This window comes from Euphorbia lathyris, chromosome 2 (assembly GCF_963576675.1).
Source record: "Euphorbia lathyris chromosome 2, ddEupLath1.1, whole genome shotgun sequence".
NCBI lineage: Eukaryota > Viridiplantae > Streptophyta > Magnoliopsida > Malpighiales > Euphorbiaceae > Euphorbia > Euphorbia lathyris.
Window position 1 is genome coordinate 48,621,114 of NC_088911.1, and position 19,992 is coordinate 48,641,105.

The following is a 19,992-nucleotide window of genomic DNA, read 5'->3' on the forward strand; positions in this document are numbered from 1 at the left end:
ATCCCAACATATTTTGTGATTTGTTACTGATAAAATGACAAATGTGTGAAGTGTAGATGACAAGATTCATGACCAAGAAGACAGTTTGGTGAATTATTTCTCAAATCAACTCAATTTATCAATGTTAGGAGTAAAATTGCTCTTGGCTTCCAACGTTAGGGGTAAAATTGCACTATTTTAGACGTTACCCAAAATATTAAAGGTATTTTTGCACCTTAACCCGAGTTGGTATTATAGTTTTTGTATTTAGTTGTTACAGAATAAGCAAGTTTAGGGAGCTAGTGAGACACTTGTAACCTTCAGGGAGCTAATCAATTTTTATAGATAAATTTAGGGAGCTGATGATACGAAATAAGCAAGTTCAAGCAGCAGCTAGTAATGCATTAGGCCTAATACATGTTATTGTATTACTATGGTCTTTGACATGACATAGCCATTCTAGTTGGCTGGGCCAAACAACAAAATTAATAGAAATGGTTCTACCAAAGGCTAAGGCTAAAACAAGAATCCAATTATGATATCAAATGTACTACATCAAATCGAATAAGACACCATCCCATCTTTACCTAATTTCTCTCAATTTCTACTCAAGGAATAATTTAATCACCTAGTAGTAGTAATAATAAATTACCTACGCTCCTCCTAAGTACATTCTTTTTAACAAAAGCATATCATATATACCTAGCTATATTCTTCACGCAACATTAATTATGTTGTCACTTCCAGACTGCTTATCGGAAGTTTCTCGGGTGGGACTTTTCTCGTTTAAGTTAAGGTCCGCCATCTTTGAAGATGGAATCACTTTTGCTGATCTTCTCATTTTCCACATGTTTATTGATCCTCCAACATGTTTGCTCAGGGGTACACGTAGACCTACACTTCCTGTTTCTTGAGGTAGTACCAGTTCTTCTTCTTCTTCCATTGATGGACTCGAGAACTGTAAATTCAAATTATGAATATTAACATTTCAAACAGAAACAGAAGTAGATTGAGACACGTAAAGATAAAATTAAATTTTGGTTTTATTTAATTAAACAATGTGTAATGGTCATTGTCCGTATAAATCTGACTAGTAAAAAAATGAAGTATAAATAATGGCAAAATACAATAGTTTGTAAATACTAAATAAAGAAACGTGGTTTCATTTTTTTTCTTCGTAAAAGCGTGCATCTGTTTTTTTTTAACACAACATATATTAAGCGAAAGATGTAAAATCATTCTGAATACAAATAGCAACACACTCAGGGGAATCTTCAATAAGAATTTCTAATTGAGACAGAGAACGAACCCAAACAGATAAACCATGTGCAACAGTATTCGCTTACCGCTTCTCTCAAATACAAACTTGATTGACACAAAGTTTAACTATAACTGTATTAGTTTTCATGACATGTGCACACTGACTTGATGACATACATATTTACTAGATGATGTGTTAAGTGATATTATTCAAATTCCTTAGTTTGTTAAGAGTATAAAACACATGTCTCTTTTATATAAAAAATTATAAAACCATGAAGATTTTATTTGTACTTTTTTCTCTGTAGATAATATAGGAATATATATCATTTTCTAGAAAAATTCAAACATAGTAATATGCTCTGAGAATACTATCAAAATTCTCATGTTATCGTATTGTTCCGAGAATGCAATCAAAATTCTTTTATTTGGTATTTTATATTGGTTATTAGTATTTTTTTTGAATTAAGGGACGTTATTAAATGAGTGATAAAATAACACAAATATATGAAGCGTAGATAATAAAATTAAAAAATAATCTAATAGCAGGATCATAAAATTTAAACCCCATTGACTTTTCAGGGTAGCCAGCAAAATAACAACTTCCTATATTGATCCATTTTAAATCAAACCACGAGGATATACAATATCCTGACCACCACCTCACACTGATGTTTTAATGCACCCAGTCGAGAAGATGAATTTTTTCTCAAACTGAACAAACTTGTTAATTTAACCACCAATTAATTATAGCTTATAAAGTGATAATACTGTTTTGATTGGTCAGATAATATGATAGTATACTCTAATTTCTCCTCCAAATAGACTCTAACCGTCCTAGAATCAATTATTTTATCCTTCATTTTTCTAAAGAAGTCGTATGCAATTAAGTTGACTTTTTGATTTTATGCGTTTGAGCAATATTTACTCTAATCTTTTTTTTTAGCTAAAAATTTTCAGACTCTCCTTTTGTCCATTATTCAATTGAAGGAGCATGTGATGGAAAATACCGTGTGAGTGGTGATATCAAAAAGACTAGATCGGCGGCGGCCGCAAGTATGATTCCTTCGACGGAGGAAATACTTCTGAGCATGACTGGCCACTTGGGTTGGAGTACGCGTCTTGACAAAATTTCTAGAAATACCTCTCCAATCGCCTTTCCCCACCTTCTGCAATCCCAACAAAAAAAACCTGTGTTCGTCTTCTGTCCATGGAACCCCTACCATTAATTCAGATAAAGTAATTAGCAATTGAATTTGAATCCACAAAAATAAAATCAAGACTATCGTAGTATTAAATTAGTAAGGTAGTACCTCTCTTGCGGTCGCGGGTCCTGGCAGTGGCAGAGGCGTGAACGACGTCGTCAGAATCGTAACCGGCGGCGACATGAGCGTTGATGTCCTGCGGCAGGTGGTCGTTGTCATAGTGCGAAAGATTGGTCATACTAACGGTCTTTCGAAAGGAGGAAGCAGGTTGAGCAGTGAGTCGCACACCAAAAAGCATAATGGAATTGTGTCCGGGAGAGCGAGACATAATGGATGGATTTAGGAATTAGGTCTGGAGAAAGAAAGGGGCGGATTAAGTGTTAGGTAGCGTTAGCCCATGCAAGAGGGAAAGGGGAATTGAGAAAAAGAGAGGAAGTAAGGTGGAAAAGACAGACTTGACTCTTTGAGTGCTCTCCTCTTCTCTGGCTGCCTTAACTTCATTTGCTTTCTTTTCTCTTTAAATGAATTACTCTAGTTAATAAATCATTGGCTTACTGAATTCAATTTACTTAAAATTGCAAATTAATTATTTGCACGTTGAAAATATATTACACGATCGATCATTAGAATATTATACGATCGATCGTTAGAATGTTATTACATAATTAGATAATAGATTAAAATATATTAAAAATAAAGTTCTTATTTATTCAACTTCTCTCTAATATCAGAACCACATATTTCCGATTTTGGTCGCTTAACTTTTCCAAGACACGTACAAACACATCTTTCAAATACAATTTTTTTTTTCAACTGAGTGATTAATTGATTGTATTTTAAGAAAGGTGAAAGGGTTATTGCGATATCTTAAATAAGTTGGGAGCAATCAAACATTTTGAATGAGTTAATTATTGGTCAAATAATATATTAAGCCTAAATGAAAATATGTTAAAATAGCATGGACCGACTTTGGATTAGGATTCACCAACGGAGAATTCTCATTTATTTTCTTCATGGGGGTGGCATGAGACAACGATAAGAACCTCTCTCTACGGAAATTCACATTCTCATGTAATTTATAGGCTTAATACATCATTTGCCCCCTGAACTTTCAAAGTATCTTGATAGCCTCCTCAACTTACATAAAATTTTCAGTTAGCCCCCTGAACTTGCGTAAAATGTAATCAATTGATCACTCGGTTGTAAAAAAATGAGTTAAATGCTGAAGAATGATTGCACGTGTCTTAAAAAAAGTAAAACGATCAAGATCGGGATATGCAGTTCTAATATTAGAGAAGATAAGTTTTATATTTGAGCAAGTAATAATTTCATCTTTAATCTATTTTTAATTATGTAATAACATTCTAAGATGCGTGGAATACATCTTCCACATTTAACTCACTTTTTTTGCAACCGAGTGATCAATTGATTATATTTTACGCAAGTTCAGGGGCTAACTGAGTATTTTATGCAAGTTGAAGGGACTATCGGGACACTTTAAAAGTTTAGAGGGCCAATGAAGCTTTTTGGAGAAGTTCAGGAGGCAAATGATATATTAAGCCTAATTTATATGGATTTTTATATATTTATTTTTATGTTTAGATAATTTTTAATTATTGTCGATGCTGGGGCTGGGCGTTGGCCTGGTTTTTCCGACATTGTGCCTGGCATTGATTGTCCTATTCCGGTCAGTGCTGGGCAGGCTGAGGCTGCATTTGGGGGGCAGGTTGCCTCGAGTCAGAGCCCTTTTGAGGCTGGGCATGATATTCAGGGACAGGGGAATATGGCCTCCCCCAGGACTGCAGTTGGCAATAACGGGATAGGTAAAGGGTCTTGGAAAGACACTGTTATGGGAGTGGTTGAGGAGGAGCTCTGCTTTGAGGAAGTGGAGATGGTAGGGGATTCTGCGGATCTTTTCTCTGATTCGGACAAGGAGGATGGTGTCCAGGATGATCCTCTTTGTCCGGTTATTAGACTATCTTCGGAAGAGAAGAGGGAACTCAGAGAGAAGTGGAAGGTGTCGTTGATAGTTAAGGTGTTGGGGAAGAGGATCAACTTTAATTATTTTGCCCAAAAGATTCAAGCCCAGTGGGCTAGGAAAGGGAAAGTCAGTATTACTGACCTTGAAAATAACTTCTATGTCATCAAGTTTACTAGAGTTGAGGATTACAATACTGTGATCAAGGGGGCCCCATATATTATTTCCAACCACGTTCTGGCTTTACGGCCTTGGGTTCCTAATTTTAATCCCCATGATTCTACTGTTAACAGGATTTTGACTTGGGTTAGGTTTCCGAGCCTTCCCATTGAGTATTACAGTGAGAAATTCCTAAGCAAAATAGGAGGCATGGTTGGGAAGGTCCACCATGTGGATAAGACTACTATTGGTGCCATTAGGGGCAAGTTTGCTAGGGTTTGTGTGGATGTGGATCTTGCGAAACCCTTATTATCTAAGTTCTGTGTTCAGAACAAGGTGTTCTTTATCGAATATGAAGGCTTACATAACATTTGTTATGATTGTGAAATTTATGGTCATTCTCAGGAAGGTTGCCCCAAAAGGAAGAGTGTTTTGAAGGAGACTGTTATGGAGAGTGGGAGTATTTCTGTAGGTAACCAAGGGAATGAAGGAAACTTCGGTCCTTGGATGGTAGCTAAACGGACTACTCGTCGTAGAACTCAGCCTCATATTATGCAGAATCTTCCTCCTGATATTATCAAGAAGGGGATTTCCGCTCCTTCTAAGCCTATGGCTGCCCCTAGTGTGAAGGAGAAGCCTATCCCCAAGGCTAGGGAGGAGGCTGGTACCAGCTTAGCTCTTAGGTCTGGCTCTAGGTTTGGTGCCCTATCTATTGAAGACGTTCATGAGCCTGTCCAGGGAGATGAGCTTATGGAACACAGTTTGCCGGGTCTGGAGTTTGTTGTGTCTTCTGAGCTAGTGGTTGATTCTGTTAATCCCCTCTTTGCTTCCAAGAATGAAGCTCAGGGGGGCCCCTGGTTCAGGCGGCCCGAAAGATGAAGGAAACTAATGAGGGTAGTTCTTCTATTCTTACTGGTGGACCTGGAATTGGGAATCCAATGGGGGTTATTAAACCTGGCTTGAAAAAGCCAAAGGGCAAACAAAAAAGCATCTAGAATTCCTTGGCTTTTTCAGAGAAGAGGGGACCTGCTGGTACCTCGGTGAGGCTCTCAGGAGCCCCTAGTAAATACCTGGCTTAGGTAGGTTGGTGCGGTCAGTCTCCTCCTTTCTATGGACTTGTTGTGCTGGAATGTTAGGGGTGCGGCTAGCAAGGCTACCCGTATCCATATTAATGACCTAATTAAACAGTTTAACCCCTCGTGTTTTGCTTTACTAGAAACTAAGATTAGTGGAGAGAAAGCAGATGAGGTGGTTAATAAGTTTAAGAACTGGAGGTGTGTTAGATCGGAGGCTACTGGCCGAGCTGGTGGGATCTGGCTTTTCTGGAGGCTAGATCAGATTCATTTTGATGTTATTAGTATCGATAAGCAGTTCATTCACTATAAAGTGAGCATTTCTGGTATTACTCCCTTCTTGACTACCCTTGTGTATGCTGATCCGATCTTAGTTAATCGCAAATGGCTGTGGGAGATCCTCTTTTCGATGAGTGGCAGCATCTCTGAGCCCTGGTTTATTGCGGGAGACTTTAATGATATCGGCCTTATGAGTGACCAGAGAGGAGGTTCCAATCATTATGTTAATCGCTGTCTTCACCATAAAAATAATATGGATTTATGTGGGCTTTCCGACTTGGGGGCTTCAGGTCATAGATTCACTTGGAAACGCAATAGTACCTTTGTTCGTTTGGACAAGGTCTATACTAATGTGGCTGCCCTGACTTCTTTCCCTGAGTGTTCTGTTTTAAATCTTCTATTCCGTCATTCGGACCATTGCCCTATTTTGTTTAGACTTTTGAGAGGCAACCGGCCTAGGGGGAAGAGACCGTTCCGGTACCAGCTGGCGTGGGAGTCCCATCCTAAGTTTAAGGAGTTCGTCCAAGATAATTGGAAACCTCATTCGAATGTCCTGCAAGCTTCTGAAGGGTTCAGGAAGAAGGTGCTTGGTTGGAATAAGAATGTCTTTGGGCACATTATTAGAAGAAAGAATAAGTTGTTAAAAAGGATGGAGGGCGTTCAACGTAGGTTGGATGTGAGGTTTGATCACAGTTTAGATGGCCTCCTTAGAACCCTTCAGAAGGAGCTGGAAGCTGTGCTTAGGCAGGAGGAGCTTCTCTGGTTCCAAAAGTCTAAGAAATCCTGGATTAGGGATGGGGATCGTAATACCAGGTACTTCCATCTGTCTACTATGATCAGGCGGCAGAGGAATAGAATTGAGGCTATCAAAGATTCTGATGGGGAGTGGGTGTATGAAGATGAGGTGATTCGGAATTTGGCTCTAGAGTTCTATAAGGAGCTTTTCAAAGAGGATCATGTTCAGCTGGAGAGGGCTCACTCTATTGCTACCTTTCCTTTGATCAGTGAGGATATCAGTCAGAGTGCCTTTCTTCCTATTTCCCGAAAAGAGATTGATCATGCCATCTTCAGCATTGGGGCGTCTAAAGCGCCTGGTATTGATGGTCTTCCAGCTGGCTTCTACCACAAGCATTGGGGTGTTGTGAAGGAGGGTATCTATGAGTTTATCATAGGTGTGTTCAATGGGTCTAAGGATATTGAGCTGGTTAATAGAACTCTCCTGGTCCTTATTCCTAAAATTGATAAGCCTTCTTCCTTTTTGCATATGAGATCCATCAGTATTTGAAATGTTCTTTACAAGACGATTACAAAAATTGTGGCTAATAGAATCCGTGGCATTATTCCGGAGATCATTTGTCAGAATCAGGGTAGTTTTGTACCCGGTAGACAAATGATGGATAATGTGGTGATTGCCCAAGAAATGGTGCACACTATGAAGATTAGGAAAGGTAAGAAAGGCATTGTGGCTCTTAAGCTGGATTTGGAGAAGGCCTATAATCGCATCAACTGGAACTTCCTGATGGAGAGTCTGGAGAGAGCTAGGATCCCGGACAGTTGGAGAAATCTTATTAAGGTTTGTATTACTTCTCCTGTGTTTCAGGTTATGGTGAATGGGGATATATCGGAGGAGTTCTCTCCGGGTTGGGGCATCCGTCAGGGTGATCCTATGAGTCCCTTCCTTTTCATTATTGCTATGGAGAGGCTGTCCCACCTTATTCAAGATGCCATTGATATTGGGAGTTTCCACCCGGTGGCCATCAACAGTTTCTGTCCCCAGGTGACCCACTTATTCTTTGCGGACGATGTCCTTATCTTTCTTGAAGGTAATGAGGAGCAGTTGAGTGTCATTATGGATATTCTGGATTATTTTTGTTCGGCCTCTGGTCAGAGACTTAATATCCAGAAATCTAGGATGATGTGCTCTAAGAATATGAATCCGAGAATTTGTAAAAGATTAAGTGATTTGTCTGGTATTCCTCTTACTAATTCTCTTGGGAAGTATCTGGGGATTCCTCTCCATAGTGAGAGAGTGTCTAAAGTTTCTTTTAAAGATACTTTGGACAAAGCCAATACGAGGTGTGCCACGTGGAAAGCCAAGACTCTCTCCCTCGCTGGCCGTTTGACTTTAATTCAATCTGTGAATTCCGCTGCTCCCAACCACATCATGCAGGCTTGTCAGCTTTTGAATCATGTGCTTAATGATCTTGATAAGATTAACCGAAGGTTCCTGTGGGGGGAAGCTGCGGAGGGAAGAAAGATCCACCTAGTGCCTTGGAGTGAGGTTTGTCAGCCCAAAGATTCAGGGGGTTTGGGCATTAGGAGAGCTAAGGATAATAATAAAGTTTTATTAATGAAACTCCTTTGGCGTATGTGGCAATGCCCCTCCTCTCTCTGGGTTCGCCTTCTTTGTGGTAAGTATCGAAAAGATAAGATCTTTGGGGGCCCCAAAGAGAGAGTTATCAATTGTTCCTTCCTCTGGAAAGGGCTTAGCGCCGTTTTTGCTGAGTTTTGCTCGGGGGTTGGTCTGGATGTGGGTAATGGTAAGTCCATAAGCTTCTGGTTTGATACCTGGATTGGGGATAAACCTTTAGTGAATGTGTGCACTTCCCCCCCGCCTAGTGATATCCAAAACTGGAGGTTAGCCGATGTGGTGGACTCTGAAGGGGACTGGGTTTGGCCTAAATTTGATTCTTTCTTTAGCCTTGAGACTCTCCTTAGAATTAGAGGAGTGAAGGTGAGTAATCAAGAGGAAGACATGGATAAGCATTGCTGGGCACTGACTAACAATGGAGTCTATTCTTGCAAATCTGCCTTTGAAGCTTTTTCCCTTAACAGGACTGATAATCCCTCGGATATTTGGAAGACCATTTGGTCCCTTAAAATCCCCTACCGCATGAGGAGCTTCCTGTGGCTGGGCGTTAAAGACAGATTACTTACTAACTCAGATAGATACAGAAGGCATTTGACAACCTCTGGAGCTTGCGGTAGATGTAGAGGCCATGTTGAATCGTTGTGCCACGCTCTTAGGGATTGCCCTAAGAGTGAAGAGGTTTGGAAGAAAATTCTCCCTCATCATACTTTCTCTTCCTTCATGTCCCATTCTGTGAACGACTGGTTCTCAGATGGTATTAGGGGAAAGTTATTGTCTTATATGGAGCATGGGGACATTTTCTTTGCCATTATCTGTCATCAAGTGTGGAAATGGAGGAACGATGAGATTTTTGATAATAAAGCTGTGCTTTTGCCTAACTTAGCTGAGTTCTTCTTGAAGAAACTCTCCTCTATTATTGATAGTTTCAAAGGTGAGTCCCTTGCCAGATCTTCCCCGAGTAGTGATGTCCACCTCGTGAGCTGGAGCACGCCGAGAGAGGGGGTTGTGAAGCTGAATACTGATGGTTCCTGCCTCAGTAATGGTAAGATTGCTGCCGGAGGTGTTCTTAGGGATGCGGGAGGCGCCTGGCTTTCTGGGTTTACCCAGAATTTGGGTTTGGGTTCTTCCTTCTCTGCGGAGCTCTGACGCATTCTCTCTGGGATCCAGCTGGCGATTAGGCTGGGTGTTAAGAGGCTTTCTGTGGAGTCAGATAACTTGGAGGCCATCAATATGATTTTGGGTAGTCATGCCATGGGTCTTCATAGCCGCAACCTTATTAAAGCTATTAAGAGGCTTAGCCCCTCATTTGATATCCTTGAGTTCAGCCACATTTTCCGAGAGCAGAACCGTGTTGCAGATCACTTGGCGGCGGCAGGCCATGAGGGGGTGTTAGGTGTTTCTACCCTTACCGTCCCCCCTATCGCTCTTTCTCCTCTTCTTTTAGAGGATAGGATTGGGGTTAGCTTTCCTAGGCTAATCCCGGTGCAGTTGCTTGTTTTGCTTTGCTTTCCTTTCCTTTTCTACCAAAAAAAAAGTAATTTGATCCAGTACTTATTGATGAGGAATGTTGGTTAAAGCCCAAAAATCCACCGCATTCACTATAAATACCATTATAAAGAGAAAGTAAGACGATTTATCTCTTTCTACTCTTTTATTCTTACTAACTTTGGCATTAGAATGTACACATGAGGTCACCACGGATGCAGGTTAGATGTTTGGAATGGCAGCAACCTCATCTTAGGTACCCAATCAACTCTGAAATCCCATATCCTCGTTAATAATAGATTATGATTGATGTACTTTTTTTGTATCAAATATATATACTTGTATTTTATAAGTTATATTTGTCTAATTGTATTGTACAAAAAAAAAATTTAAAATTTACTAAGGAACGTGTTATTTATAATTTGAGAAATAAAAAACGAGAATCCTCACAAATATGTGAGTTCCACGAATAGGTAAATGAAGATTATATTTTTTCTATTTTATAAATGAGAATACGAATGGAAGAAGCAATTCTATATTGACTCCGCCTCATTTGTAATTCTGTTCATTTGATCTAATACTCATTTGTAATTCTATTCATTTGACTCTTTATAAGGATGCAAGTGGGGTGGGGATTCCCCGTCCCCGTCGGTGACCCGCCCCAGCGGGGACAAAGAATCACCAATAAGAATCTCTATGGGATGGGGATGAGGATAATTGTATCTCCCGCGACAGTGATGGAGCGGGGATGAGGAATGGTATCCCCGCTCCGTATGGATCCCTGATCTCATCCCGTTAATCCCCAATGGAGAATCTTCAATTATTTTCTATTATAATTAAAATTATACTTTAAATATTATAATTTATAATATTTAACTTAAATTAAATAGACTTATTTTTAAATAAAAAATTAAATGAGATAAATAAAATATTAACCAAGAACTAAATGAATATTTTTTTCTAACCTAAACTAAACTAAAGACATAGTATTTCTTGGTGGTGAAGCTCTTAGCCTAGTGGTTGAGAGCTTACCTATGACTAGAGGGGTCATGGGTTCGAATTACATCCGGATCTGGTGGAGATTTTTCTTTCTTCTTTAATGTAAGCGCATTGTGCGCAATTTTTTTTTAAATAAAAATAAGACATAGTATTTCTTCCATTCTTTCGAACAAAATCTAGAATTAGAAAGGAGAAGAGAAAAGAAATATATACTGATTTTTTTAGGATAAATTTCAAAATAAACCCATGTGGTTTTACTTTTTTTTTACAGAAAAATGACTGTGATTTTTTTCTTTTCAAATACAGGACTGTAGTTTATTCCGTTACACTATTTACGAATTTGGTAAAGATGTCGTTTATTTGCTGACGTGGCTGAATGACAAATATGTGTTTTTAAAAAAATTGGGATAAATTTTTAAAAAAATCATGTGGTTTCACTTTTTTTTTACAGAAAAAGGACTGTTGTTTTTTTCAAATACAGGACTTTGGTTTATTCTGTTACACTATTTACGGATTTGGTGAAGATGTCGTTTATTTGCTGACGTGTCTGAAAGGTAAATATGGGTTTTTAAAAAAATTGACCAATGGATTTTTTTATAACTATTTTGGGTCTATAATATTGACCAATTGATTTTTTATAACTATTTTGTGGCTGCAATATTGACTATAAAATCTCACATGAGCGCAAATCTCACATAGTTGTTCAAGAGTTTTTATAGTCAATTTTTTTAAAAACTCATATTTGCCTTTCAGCCACATCATCAAATAAACGACATTTTCACTAAATCCGTAAATAGTGTAATGGAATAAATCACAGTCCTGTATTTGAAAAGAAAAAAACTTCACTCCATTTTTTGCAAAAAAGAAAAAAAGTGAAACCATAGGTTTTTTTTAATTTACCCCAATTTTTTTAAAAACTCATATTTGCCTTTCAGTCACGTCAGCAAATAAACGGTATCTTCACCAAAGTCGTAAATAGTGTAACGGAATAAACCACAGTCTTGTAGTTGAAAAGAAAAAAACCACAGTCCTTTTTTTCTGCAAAAAAAAAAAGTGAAACCACATGTTTTTTTTAAAATTTACTATTTTTTTAAAGATATAAATGGTGATTCCCCGCGGGGACATGGATGTGGAATAGGGAAAAATTGTTTTTCAATGAGGATGGGGATCCCCGTGGGACGGAGATTTTCCGCGGGACGGGGATGGAGGATAAATCTATCACTGTCTAACTCGTGGGGGATGGGGATGGAGAATCCTCGACTAATGGGGGACAGAGATGGGAAATGCATTCCCCACCCCGCCCCGTTTGCATCCCTATTTTTAGGTAGTTTAAGATTTTTTTTTTGAAATCAATAATATATTGATTAGGATTTTTTAAGGTAATATTAATTAAGATTTTATAATGATTTCCACTTACTATTTTTTTCATGGAAAGTGGTTATTGTTGGAGAGAAAAGAAGAATATAAGAAGTGAAAGAAATATAGGATGAAGCTTTTCTTAAATTTTATTTCTCTTTAATTTATGCTTCTTCATTTTTAGCTTATACAAGATAACTATTTATAGTACATGAAAATGTAACTATTACAAACCTAATAAATAACATTTAATAACTCTTAATCACTAATTAAGAGTGTAACTTAACATCATATAACTTCTCATAAGTTATTCTAAAGTAACTTAATAACAATCAACATAAAGACTATTAATTATAAATTTATTATTTCTAACACACCCCCTTAAATTTATAATTTTTTTTATCCTTTACCAACAACATCTCTTAATCTGTTGACATCTTCAAACTTCATCATCATTGACCTCTTCACTCTAGCCGCCATCATACCAATTATTATCTTCATCATTTTCTCCTTCATCGTTATCATTGTCGTATTCCTCAGCATCTTGGTCAGTACCATCAGCATCACTATTATCAATGTCAACTGGTATTTTGGGTTTTGTCGTAGTGCACATTCTACGTGAAGTTGACACAATATTACTCATGTTAATGCCCTCGAGCTCTTTCACTCTTTCCTTTCTCTTTTTAACTTCCTTAATATCTTTTTCAGATACGTTTGATGACAATCCTCCTTTGGAAAATATCTCCTTCTGCTCCTTCATTAGTTCGACCTCACATTTGTTCTCAGACACATGCTTGATTTTCTTGTAGATTACTGGAGGTACACTCATTCCGCATGATTTGATTGCAGATTTTAGATGTTCAACATTTTTACCACACGCTGGTGCTGAAACTTCCTTTTTCTTGACATGTTCTTCAGCAGATGATTGGGAACAGCTATCATCAGATGCATTTCCAATGCCTTCTGCACCACTGTTGTCCTTCGTTGTTTCTTCCACAGGCTTTGCTTTGCTTCTTCGTTGGTATCAGAGCCAGGCAAAAAAAAATCTCCTAAAAATTGAGAATCATGATGAAAAGAGAAATCATGATTAATTCATGGGAGACCAAATCACAGATTTGGAAAGCTATGTGTTCTAGCATTAATCACATCAAAGAACAAGTGGATTCTTTGACCTTTGAGGAGATCAGGAGGTTGTTGGAGAAGGATTTGGGATTGGAGAAATATGCTTTGGATGTACATAAGAAATTTGTCATGCAATGCCTGGTGGAATCCTTAGAAAATGATGATGATGTCAATTCTGAGGATTTAGGAGAAATTGGTGAAAGGCATGCGTATTTAACCAAATAAGAAGAAGAAATTGTATCAGATGATGAGGAGAAAATGGAAGATTCTCCTGTGATGGGTCTTTTGCCTGAAACTGATTCAGTCAGTAAGAAGAAAGAAGTTCCAAGTAAGAGCCGCATTACTGAAGCCATATTGAAGAGAGATTCTTATATTAAAGCCAACTGTGAGGAAGTTACAACGATCAGCCTTTGTCAAATTTTAGAGAAAGATATTGGACTTGATAAATTTGCACTTAATCCATACAAGAAATATATAGGCAATCTGTTAGATGAGGTATTTCTATGGGTTGATGAGAATTCAGAGTCTTTAGGAAGAGACAATGATGAGGATGACAAAGATGAAGTAAAACCAAAGAAGAACATTAGTGCAAAGCAAATGGTGCAAACTTGTGAAGTATCTAAAAAGAGCAAATGGTCCAACAAATTGGTATCAGAGCAACAGGTAGAGCCCGCGTCGACCTTTTATCTAATAAATGTATCCCTTCCAGAAGTCGGGGTTTGTTGCACGTATTAGCTAATTCAGACTGTGAAACTGCGAATGGCTCATTAAACCAGTTATAGTTTGTTTGATGGTACCTGCTACTCGGATAACCGTAGTAATTCTAGAGCTAATACGTGCAACAAACCTCGACTTCTGGAAGGGTTTTATTTATTAGATAAAAGATCGACGCGGGCTCTGCCCGTTGCTCTGATACCAATTTGTTGGAGAGAAAAGAAGAATATAAGAAGTGAAAGAAATATAGGATGAAGTTTTTCTTAAATTTTATTTCTCTTAAATTTATGCTTCTTCACTTTTACCTTATACAAGATAACTATTTATAGTACATGAAAATGTAACTATTACAAACCTAATAAATAACATTTAATAACGCTTAATCACTAATTAAGAGTATAACTTAACATCACATAGCTTCTCATAAGTTATTCTAAAGTAACTTAATAACAATCAACATAAAAACTATTAATTATAAATTTATTATTTCTAACAGTTATATATAAAAGCTCATGAAATACTGTCTTTACAAAAAGTAGAAAAACGAGGGAATAACACTCCCCATAAAGACTTGAAATGAATATAACGATAAAGCACAACGAGCTAGAGCATGCACCAGACCATTTACCTCCCTTTTAACATGGTTGAACAATAAGCTTGAGAATGATAATAAGCGCAACAATAAGCAAGTGAGGCTATGAATATCCTCACAAATTAGGCCCAGATCATTACGTCTGAGAGACAGATCACCTGAAGGAGGAGACCAGGTAGATATGACGCTAGGATATAAAGAAAAAGTCTGAATCTGGGGCTTCTTACCAAGGGTGTAATTTGTTATGGGTCCAGCCCATATTTAAGGTTCATTTATTATGAGGCTTCTTACCAAGGGTGTAATTTGTTATGGGGCTTCTTACCAAGGGTGTAATTTGTTATGGGTCTAGCCCATATTTAACGGTGAAATGTAGATGATGTGTTAAATTTCGTTACAGAGGCGTTTAATTGTATTATTTTATAAACGTTGAGAATGTACCATTTTATACGTTGAACCTAAATTGATACTTCCCTAAAAGGTTTGAGCCTATTTTGGTACCTTATTCCAATATATATATATATATATATATATATATATATATATATATAACAGTAAAGTCGTATATTATTAATGAGTTTCTTCTTTCTACGCTTTTTGTTGTTCTCTGTGCATTCAAAAGTTGTGTTGTACCCTAGTCAAATAGTAACAAAAAATTGTAAAGAGTTGTTGATGTTATAATTGCTTCCTTTCTTGGGACTAGTTCCAAAGATACTGAATCACTCTTAGCTTTATCACTCTATTAATTTATTGATTAATTAATATCTCTATAAATTAATAAAATTTCATGGTCCCAACATTATTAATTTATAGAGCTTTTTTTTTTTTTAAAAAAAAAAAAATAGAGCTTTTACTGAAAATAGAATACTTCACATGTCAATGTACATGCACACTAATCTATTGCAATTAGTCTCAAATGCTTACTATCCTATCATATATTCTGCTGATTTAGACATTAGAGTGTGGTCATCGGTCAACGATAGAACTCTCTCCGAACGACAAACTATTTTTACACATAATCATTCGTATCACCTATCATCCCGTTATACGGTGGAATTGAAACTTGGGAAGCTTAATTATACACTTGATAGTTAATGAAAAGGTCATAAAGAAATGTAAATTATCCTTTGGTCTTGAATGGAAAATACTCAAATGAGTATTGTGATATGATGTGAAAGTGAAAGTGAAAGTAAAGAAAGGAATAGGATGCGTAGGGTGGAGGGGGGTTTTTGCATGGATATGAAAGTGGCTAATACAAGAAGCATGCGTAAAATGTACATGTTGCCATTTTTGGCAAAATTAACACATGACATGCTTCCTGCTACTTTATCATATCTACTACTTCCTTGAGGAGGATGATGCTTATATTTTAAACTCTCAGTAGAGAAATATGCACATGTATTTTCCCTAAAAGAAATACTCCTACGGATGAGGATTGGTTTATGCACATGCTCAATCCCACTTTTGCTCTTTTCTTCCTTTTGTTTGTTGCCATTACTATATATGATTATTCAATGCACTTTGCCACTAAATTCACAAGGAAGGAAGTACTATGGCTAACTGGATTTGCTCTCACCTCATCATTTCTTCTTACATGTCTTGTCTCTTCCTTTCTTAGATACATTTTTTAAAATTACTTCTTCAAATATTAATATCACTCACAGCCCAAGGTAGGGACATGGGGTGATCCAGCATGCTATGGAACCACCCTCAGCCTCCCTGTGAAACTTACCCTAAAATATACTTCAAATGAAGAGGATTGTTTCACACGTATAAGGAGTTATGTACCTCCATAGTTAAGTAATATAAGATATTTAATACACACTTTTTGGAAGCTAATATTAACGGAGGCTCAATATGAACCATGACTCTCGTACCATGTGAACAAAAGGTACCTCAAAATGCTGATTATATTGAAGTATCACACAATAAGATTTTTTTATTTTGTTATTGGATTCTTTCTGGTATTACAAGCTATATAGAGAATTTACATTAACCTCTCTGGTATATATTAATTACAAGAAAAAAAATAAAAAAACCCTAAAAACATTTTTTTTGTATCACCACCTTACCGCTACCTAGACGGCCAAAAAATGTCTAGAAAGCCTAATCGGGACAAAAAAATGTCTAGAAAGCCTAATCGGGAAAAATTAGAATGAATACTTGATTTTAAACGACTAGATCGGACCTAGGCGGTTTGAGCGACCATTTTTCTTGAAAACTAATATTATTAATTGGGATAGTGGCAAAGTTAGAAATCCACACACAGAGATCGATTTAATCCTGAGACTAGTGACGCTGCCAGCTTTATAAAGTTAGGGAGTTAAACTTTGAAGTGATCATTAATTTTATGCAGAGTGATGTAAATGCATAGATACTAAAAAGGTGTTTGTTTTCCTTTCTTTTCATCTGCTTTTTGCTGTTTAAGAAGTTAGAAGTTGTTTGGTTAAAAATGCAAACACCAGCTGATTGCTGTTTAATGAAGAATTAGCTGCTGATTGCTGCTACAGATTGCAAACAGCAGTAAATTCCCTTAAATACCTTTTTTTTTCTTCAGCTGCTTGTTTTTCCCTCTTCATGATCATAACATTTCTTTCTGCAACCTCTTTATACATCAATATTATCTTATAGCTTGTTATGACTATTTTATTATTATTGGTACAGGTTCTTCAAAAAAAAAATATATTATTGGTATAGGCTGATAATTCCATTGAACAATTAGATACATATATAACATGTGCATGTGCATGAATTGCAGTTAGACCTGTCCACGGATCCGGATACCCGCCCGGTCCGCCCAGGCCCGTATCCCTTAGACCGGGCTTGGACAATACAAATTGTTTATAGACCCATCCCGGTCTAGGCTCGCTAAAGTCCGTCTATTTTTTGGACGAATTTGGGATTAATAAAAATAACACGGACCGTCCCAGTCCGGCCCGTCTATTAATATTAATAAATAAATGTATATATTTATATATTAAATATTTATTTTTTATAATTAATAGTTTTATATTTATATTTAGGTGTGGGCATATATGGGTTGGGTTTGAGATTTGATTTTTAAGCCCGAGTCCGCCTAAATTAATAGTGGGCTGGACTGGGCTTGGACCAAGCATTTTTACCTAAAAACCCGACAGGCCCGGCCCGAGTCTGGCCTAGCCCGACCCATGGACAGGTCTAATTGTAGTCATATTGTTGATTGATTTGAAAAAAAATGTTGATTTATATTTGTTAATCGGTAAAATTACAAGCCCTTCCTTTTATTACATTTAATTTTTTTTGATTAATTTTAGGCAAATGATATATACAACCCTTATGGTTGTATATAAGCATTAATTATCCATGTGTTTTCTTATATTTTCAATAAAAAAGAGAATTAATTGTATTGGAAATATAACAATATATTATGATAAATGTATTTAAATATTTAACTATTAAAATATCAACAAATTTTAGGTATTGGAAAACAAAAATAGCACTAATAATAAGAATTTTAAGGTTCTTATTTACAGCCCTTAGGGCTGTAAATATCAGGACCCTTAATTTTAACATGTTAATATTAATCATTTTATATACCAACAATAATGATTAATTATAATTTTATCAAACACTAATAATCAACAGCAAACAACCAACACAAACAGCAAACCGCAAATAGTAACAGCAAACAGTAAATAGTAACAGTTGAACCAAACAAACACTAAACATTATTTTTTGCATAGCTTCTCTGCAAATGTCAATAGCTTTGAGATAGAGATTGGGAGTTAAGATATATGCAAATTTATCGTCAAAACAAATGTGTCATTGATTGGATGACAAATTTCACATGATCAATTTTTTTTTAGATTATTATGAATGTAGACCTTCAAGACATCTTCTTTGAAGATTAGTGTGGTTTGGCTTCCAATCATATTACAGAGCGTTAGTATGGTTTAGCCATCTTTCATAACTAATTTTTCTTTTATTTTTTCAATTAGACTTGATATTTTAGATAATGAGAAAATTATATTAGAAAACATGTTTCACACTAATTTTATAATTAAAATAGATTTCTTTTGTATTTTATCACTAATACTAATTTTATTTAATATTTTTATCATAAACCTATAAATTATTTTACTTTTGTCATATACAACAGTTATAACTATTCTTTTTATTACTTTTCTCTACCTTTTCAATTTATTTTGTTTCTTAAAATCTTGTTTTCCATTTTTTTATTTTCCAATTTTGGTTTTATTCTTTTATGTTTTTTTCTTCTTCGGAATTTTTTTTTTCTTATTCATATAACCATCAGTTTTAATGGTGCATTCTATGCTTACTTTGTTTTTGACCAAGTAAGCTTTACTTTGTTAAAAACAAAGTAAGTATAGAAGACACCTAACCCCAATTTTAATATTTTTTTACTGTTAATTGAGTAAAAAAATGAAGCCAAAATGAAATGACATCATGAGTGTTTGGTTCACTAAAAATATACTTTGGAATGAGAATGCAAGTAATTGATTCCCTTTTATAATGTTTGATTCACTAAAATTAGCTTAGAAATGAGAATCTAATTCCCCAAACTATGGGAATCATTCCCATCTCTAACCCCATTAATCAAATTTCATTCCCCCTTATTTATTCAATTTAACAAAAAAAATAAAATAAAAAAAGTAATAGAGCAAACCGTAAAACCCACCCACTACCCCCAAAAACAATCCACTTACAACATTATAACCCATGATTAGTTATATATATATATACAACAACAACAACAACAACAACAAAGCCTTAGTCCCGAAATGATTCGGGGTCGGCTAACATGAATCATCATATAAAACCGTGAAAATCAAGTCGTGTCAGCGACACAGATTCGCTCCCTCCACTCCGTCCTATCCACTACCATATTTTCCTCAATTCCCAATATATATATAATAATAATAATAATAATAATAAATAGTAAATAATATATTATATTCTATTTTAGTAAATTATATTTATCAAAATTATTATTAGTCTAATTAATTTAATAAATAAATATTACATTCCGATTACGGATTAAACCAAACAAAATTATTAAACTGTGATTCCGATTCTGATTCCCTATCATTCTGATTCCGATTCCGATTCCAAAATTTAAACCAAACGCCCCATAGGAAAAAAAACTGTATTTATTTTACAACTGTGAATATGCAGTTCTTTAGTCATATTGAGATATGGTAAAAAATCTTTTGACATAAAAAGAATTAAATTCACTTGACATGTGTATATATTTTTTCAACAAGATGAATTCTTTAAAGAATTCTTAAAGAAAAATAGAAAACTGAAGACTTTGGGTTGGGCGCAAAAGGTTGGATTACAAAGTATTCACGTTTGGCCCAGAATTTGTCCGCACTGATCCACTTACTATCCTTTTTGAAAATGTAAAAAACGAAGAAGGGAAA

At 36.0% G+C, this 19,992-nt stretch overlaps 1 protein-coding gene across 1 annotated transcript; it reads right to left on the reverse strand.

Moving 5' to 3' along the window:
• Positions 1–490: 490 nt before the first annotated feature.
• On the reverse strand, positions 491–2,931 carry LOC136218107 (transcription factor MYB1R1). The gene is made up of 3 exons (XM_066004862.1): positions 2,553–2,931; positions 2,250–2,458; positions 491–937 (listed from the first exon to the last, which is right to left on the reverse strand). Exons 1-3 carry the CDS (start codon positions 2,770–2,772, stop codon positions 695–697), a joined length of 672 nt encoding a protein of 223 aa, XP_065860934.1. The 5' UTR covers positions 2,773–2,931; the 3' UTR covers positions 491–694.
• Between the last annotated feature and the right edge of the window lie 17,061 nt (positions 2,932–19,992).

Excerpts from the sequence above, each read along its gene's own strand:
- LOC136218107 (XM_066004862.1), bottom strand. The coding sequence starts at position 2,772 with ATGTCTCGCTCTCCCGGACACAATTCCATTATGCTTTTTGGTGTGCGA. Across the intron at positions 2,459-2,552 it reads GACCCGCGACCGCAAGAGAG|GGGTTCCATGGACAGAAGAC; the intron begins GTACTACCTTAC and ends AATTAATGGTAG. Across the intron at positions 938-2,249 it reads TTGATATCACCACTCACACG|TTCTCGAGTCCATCAATGGA; the intron begins GTATTTTCCATC and ends TTGAATTTACAG.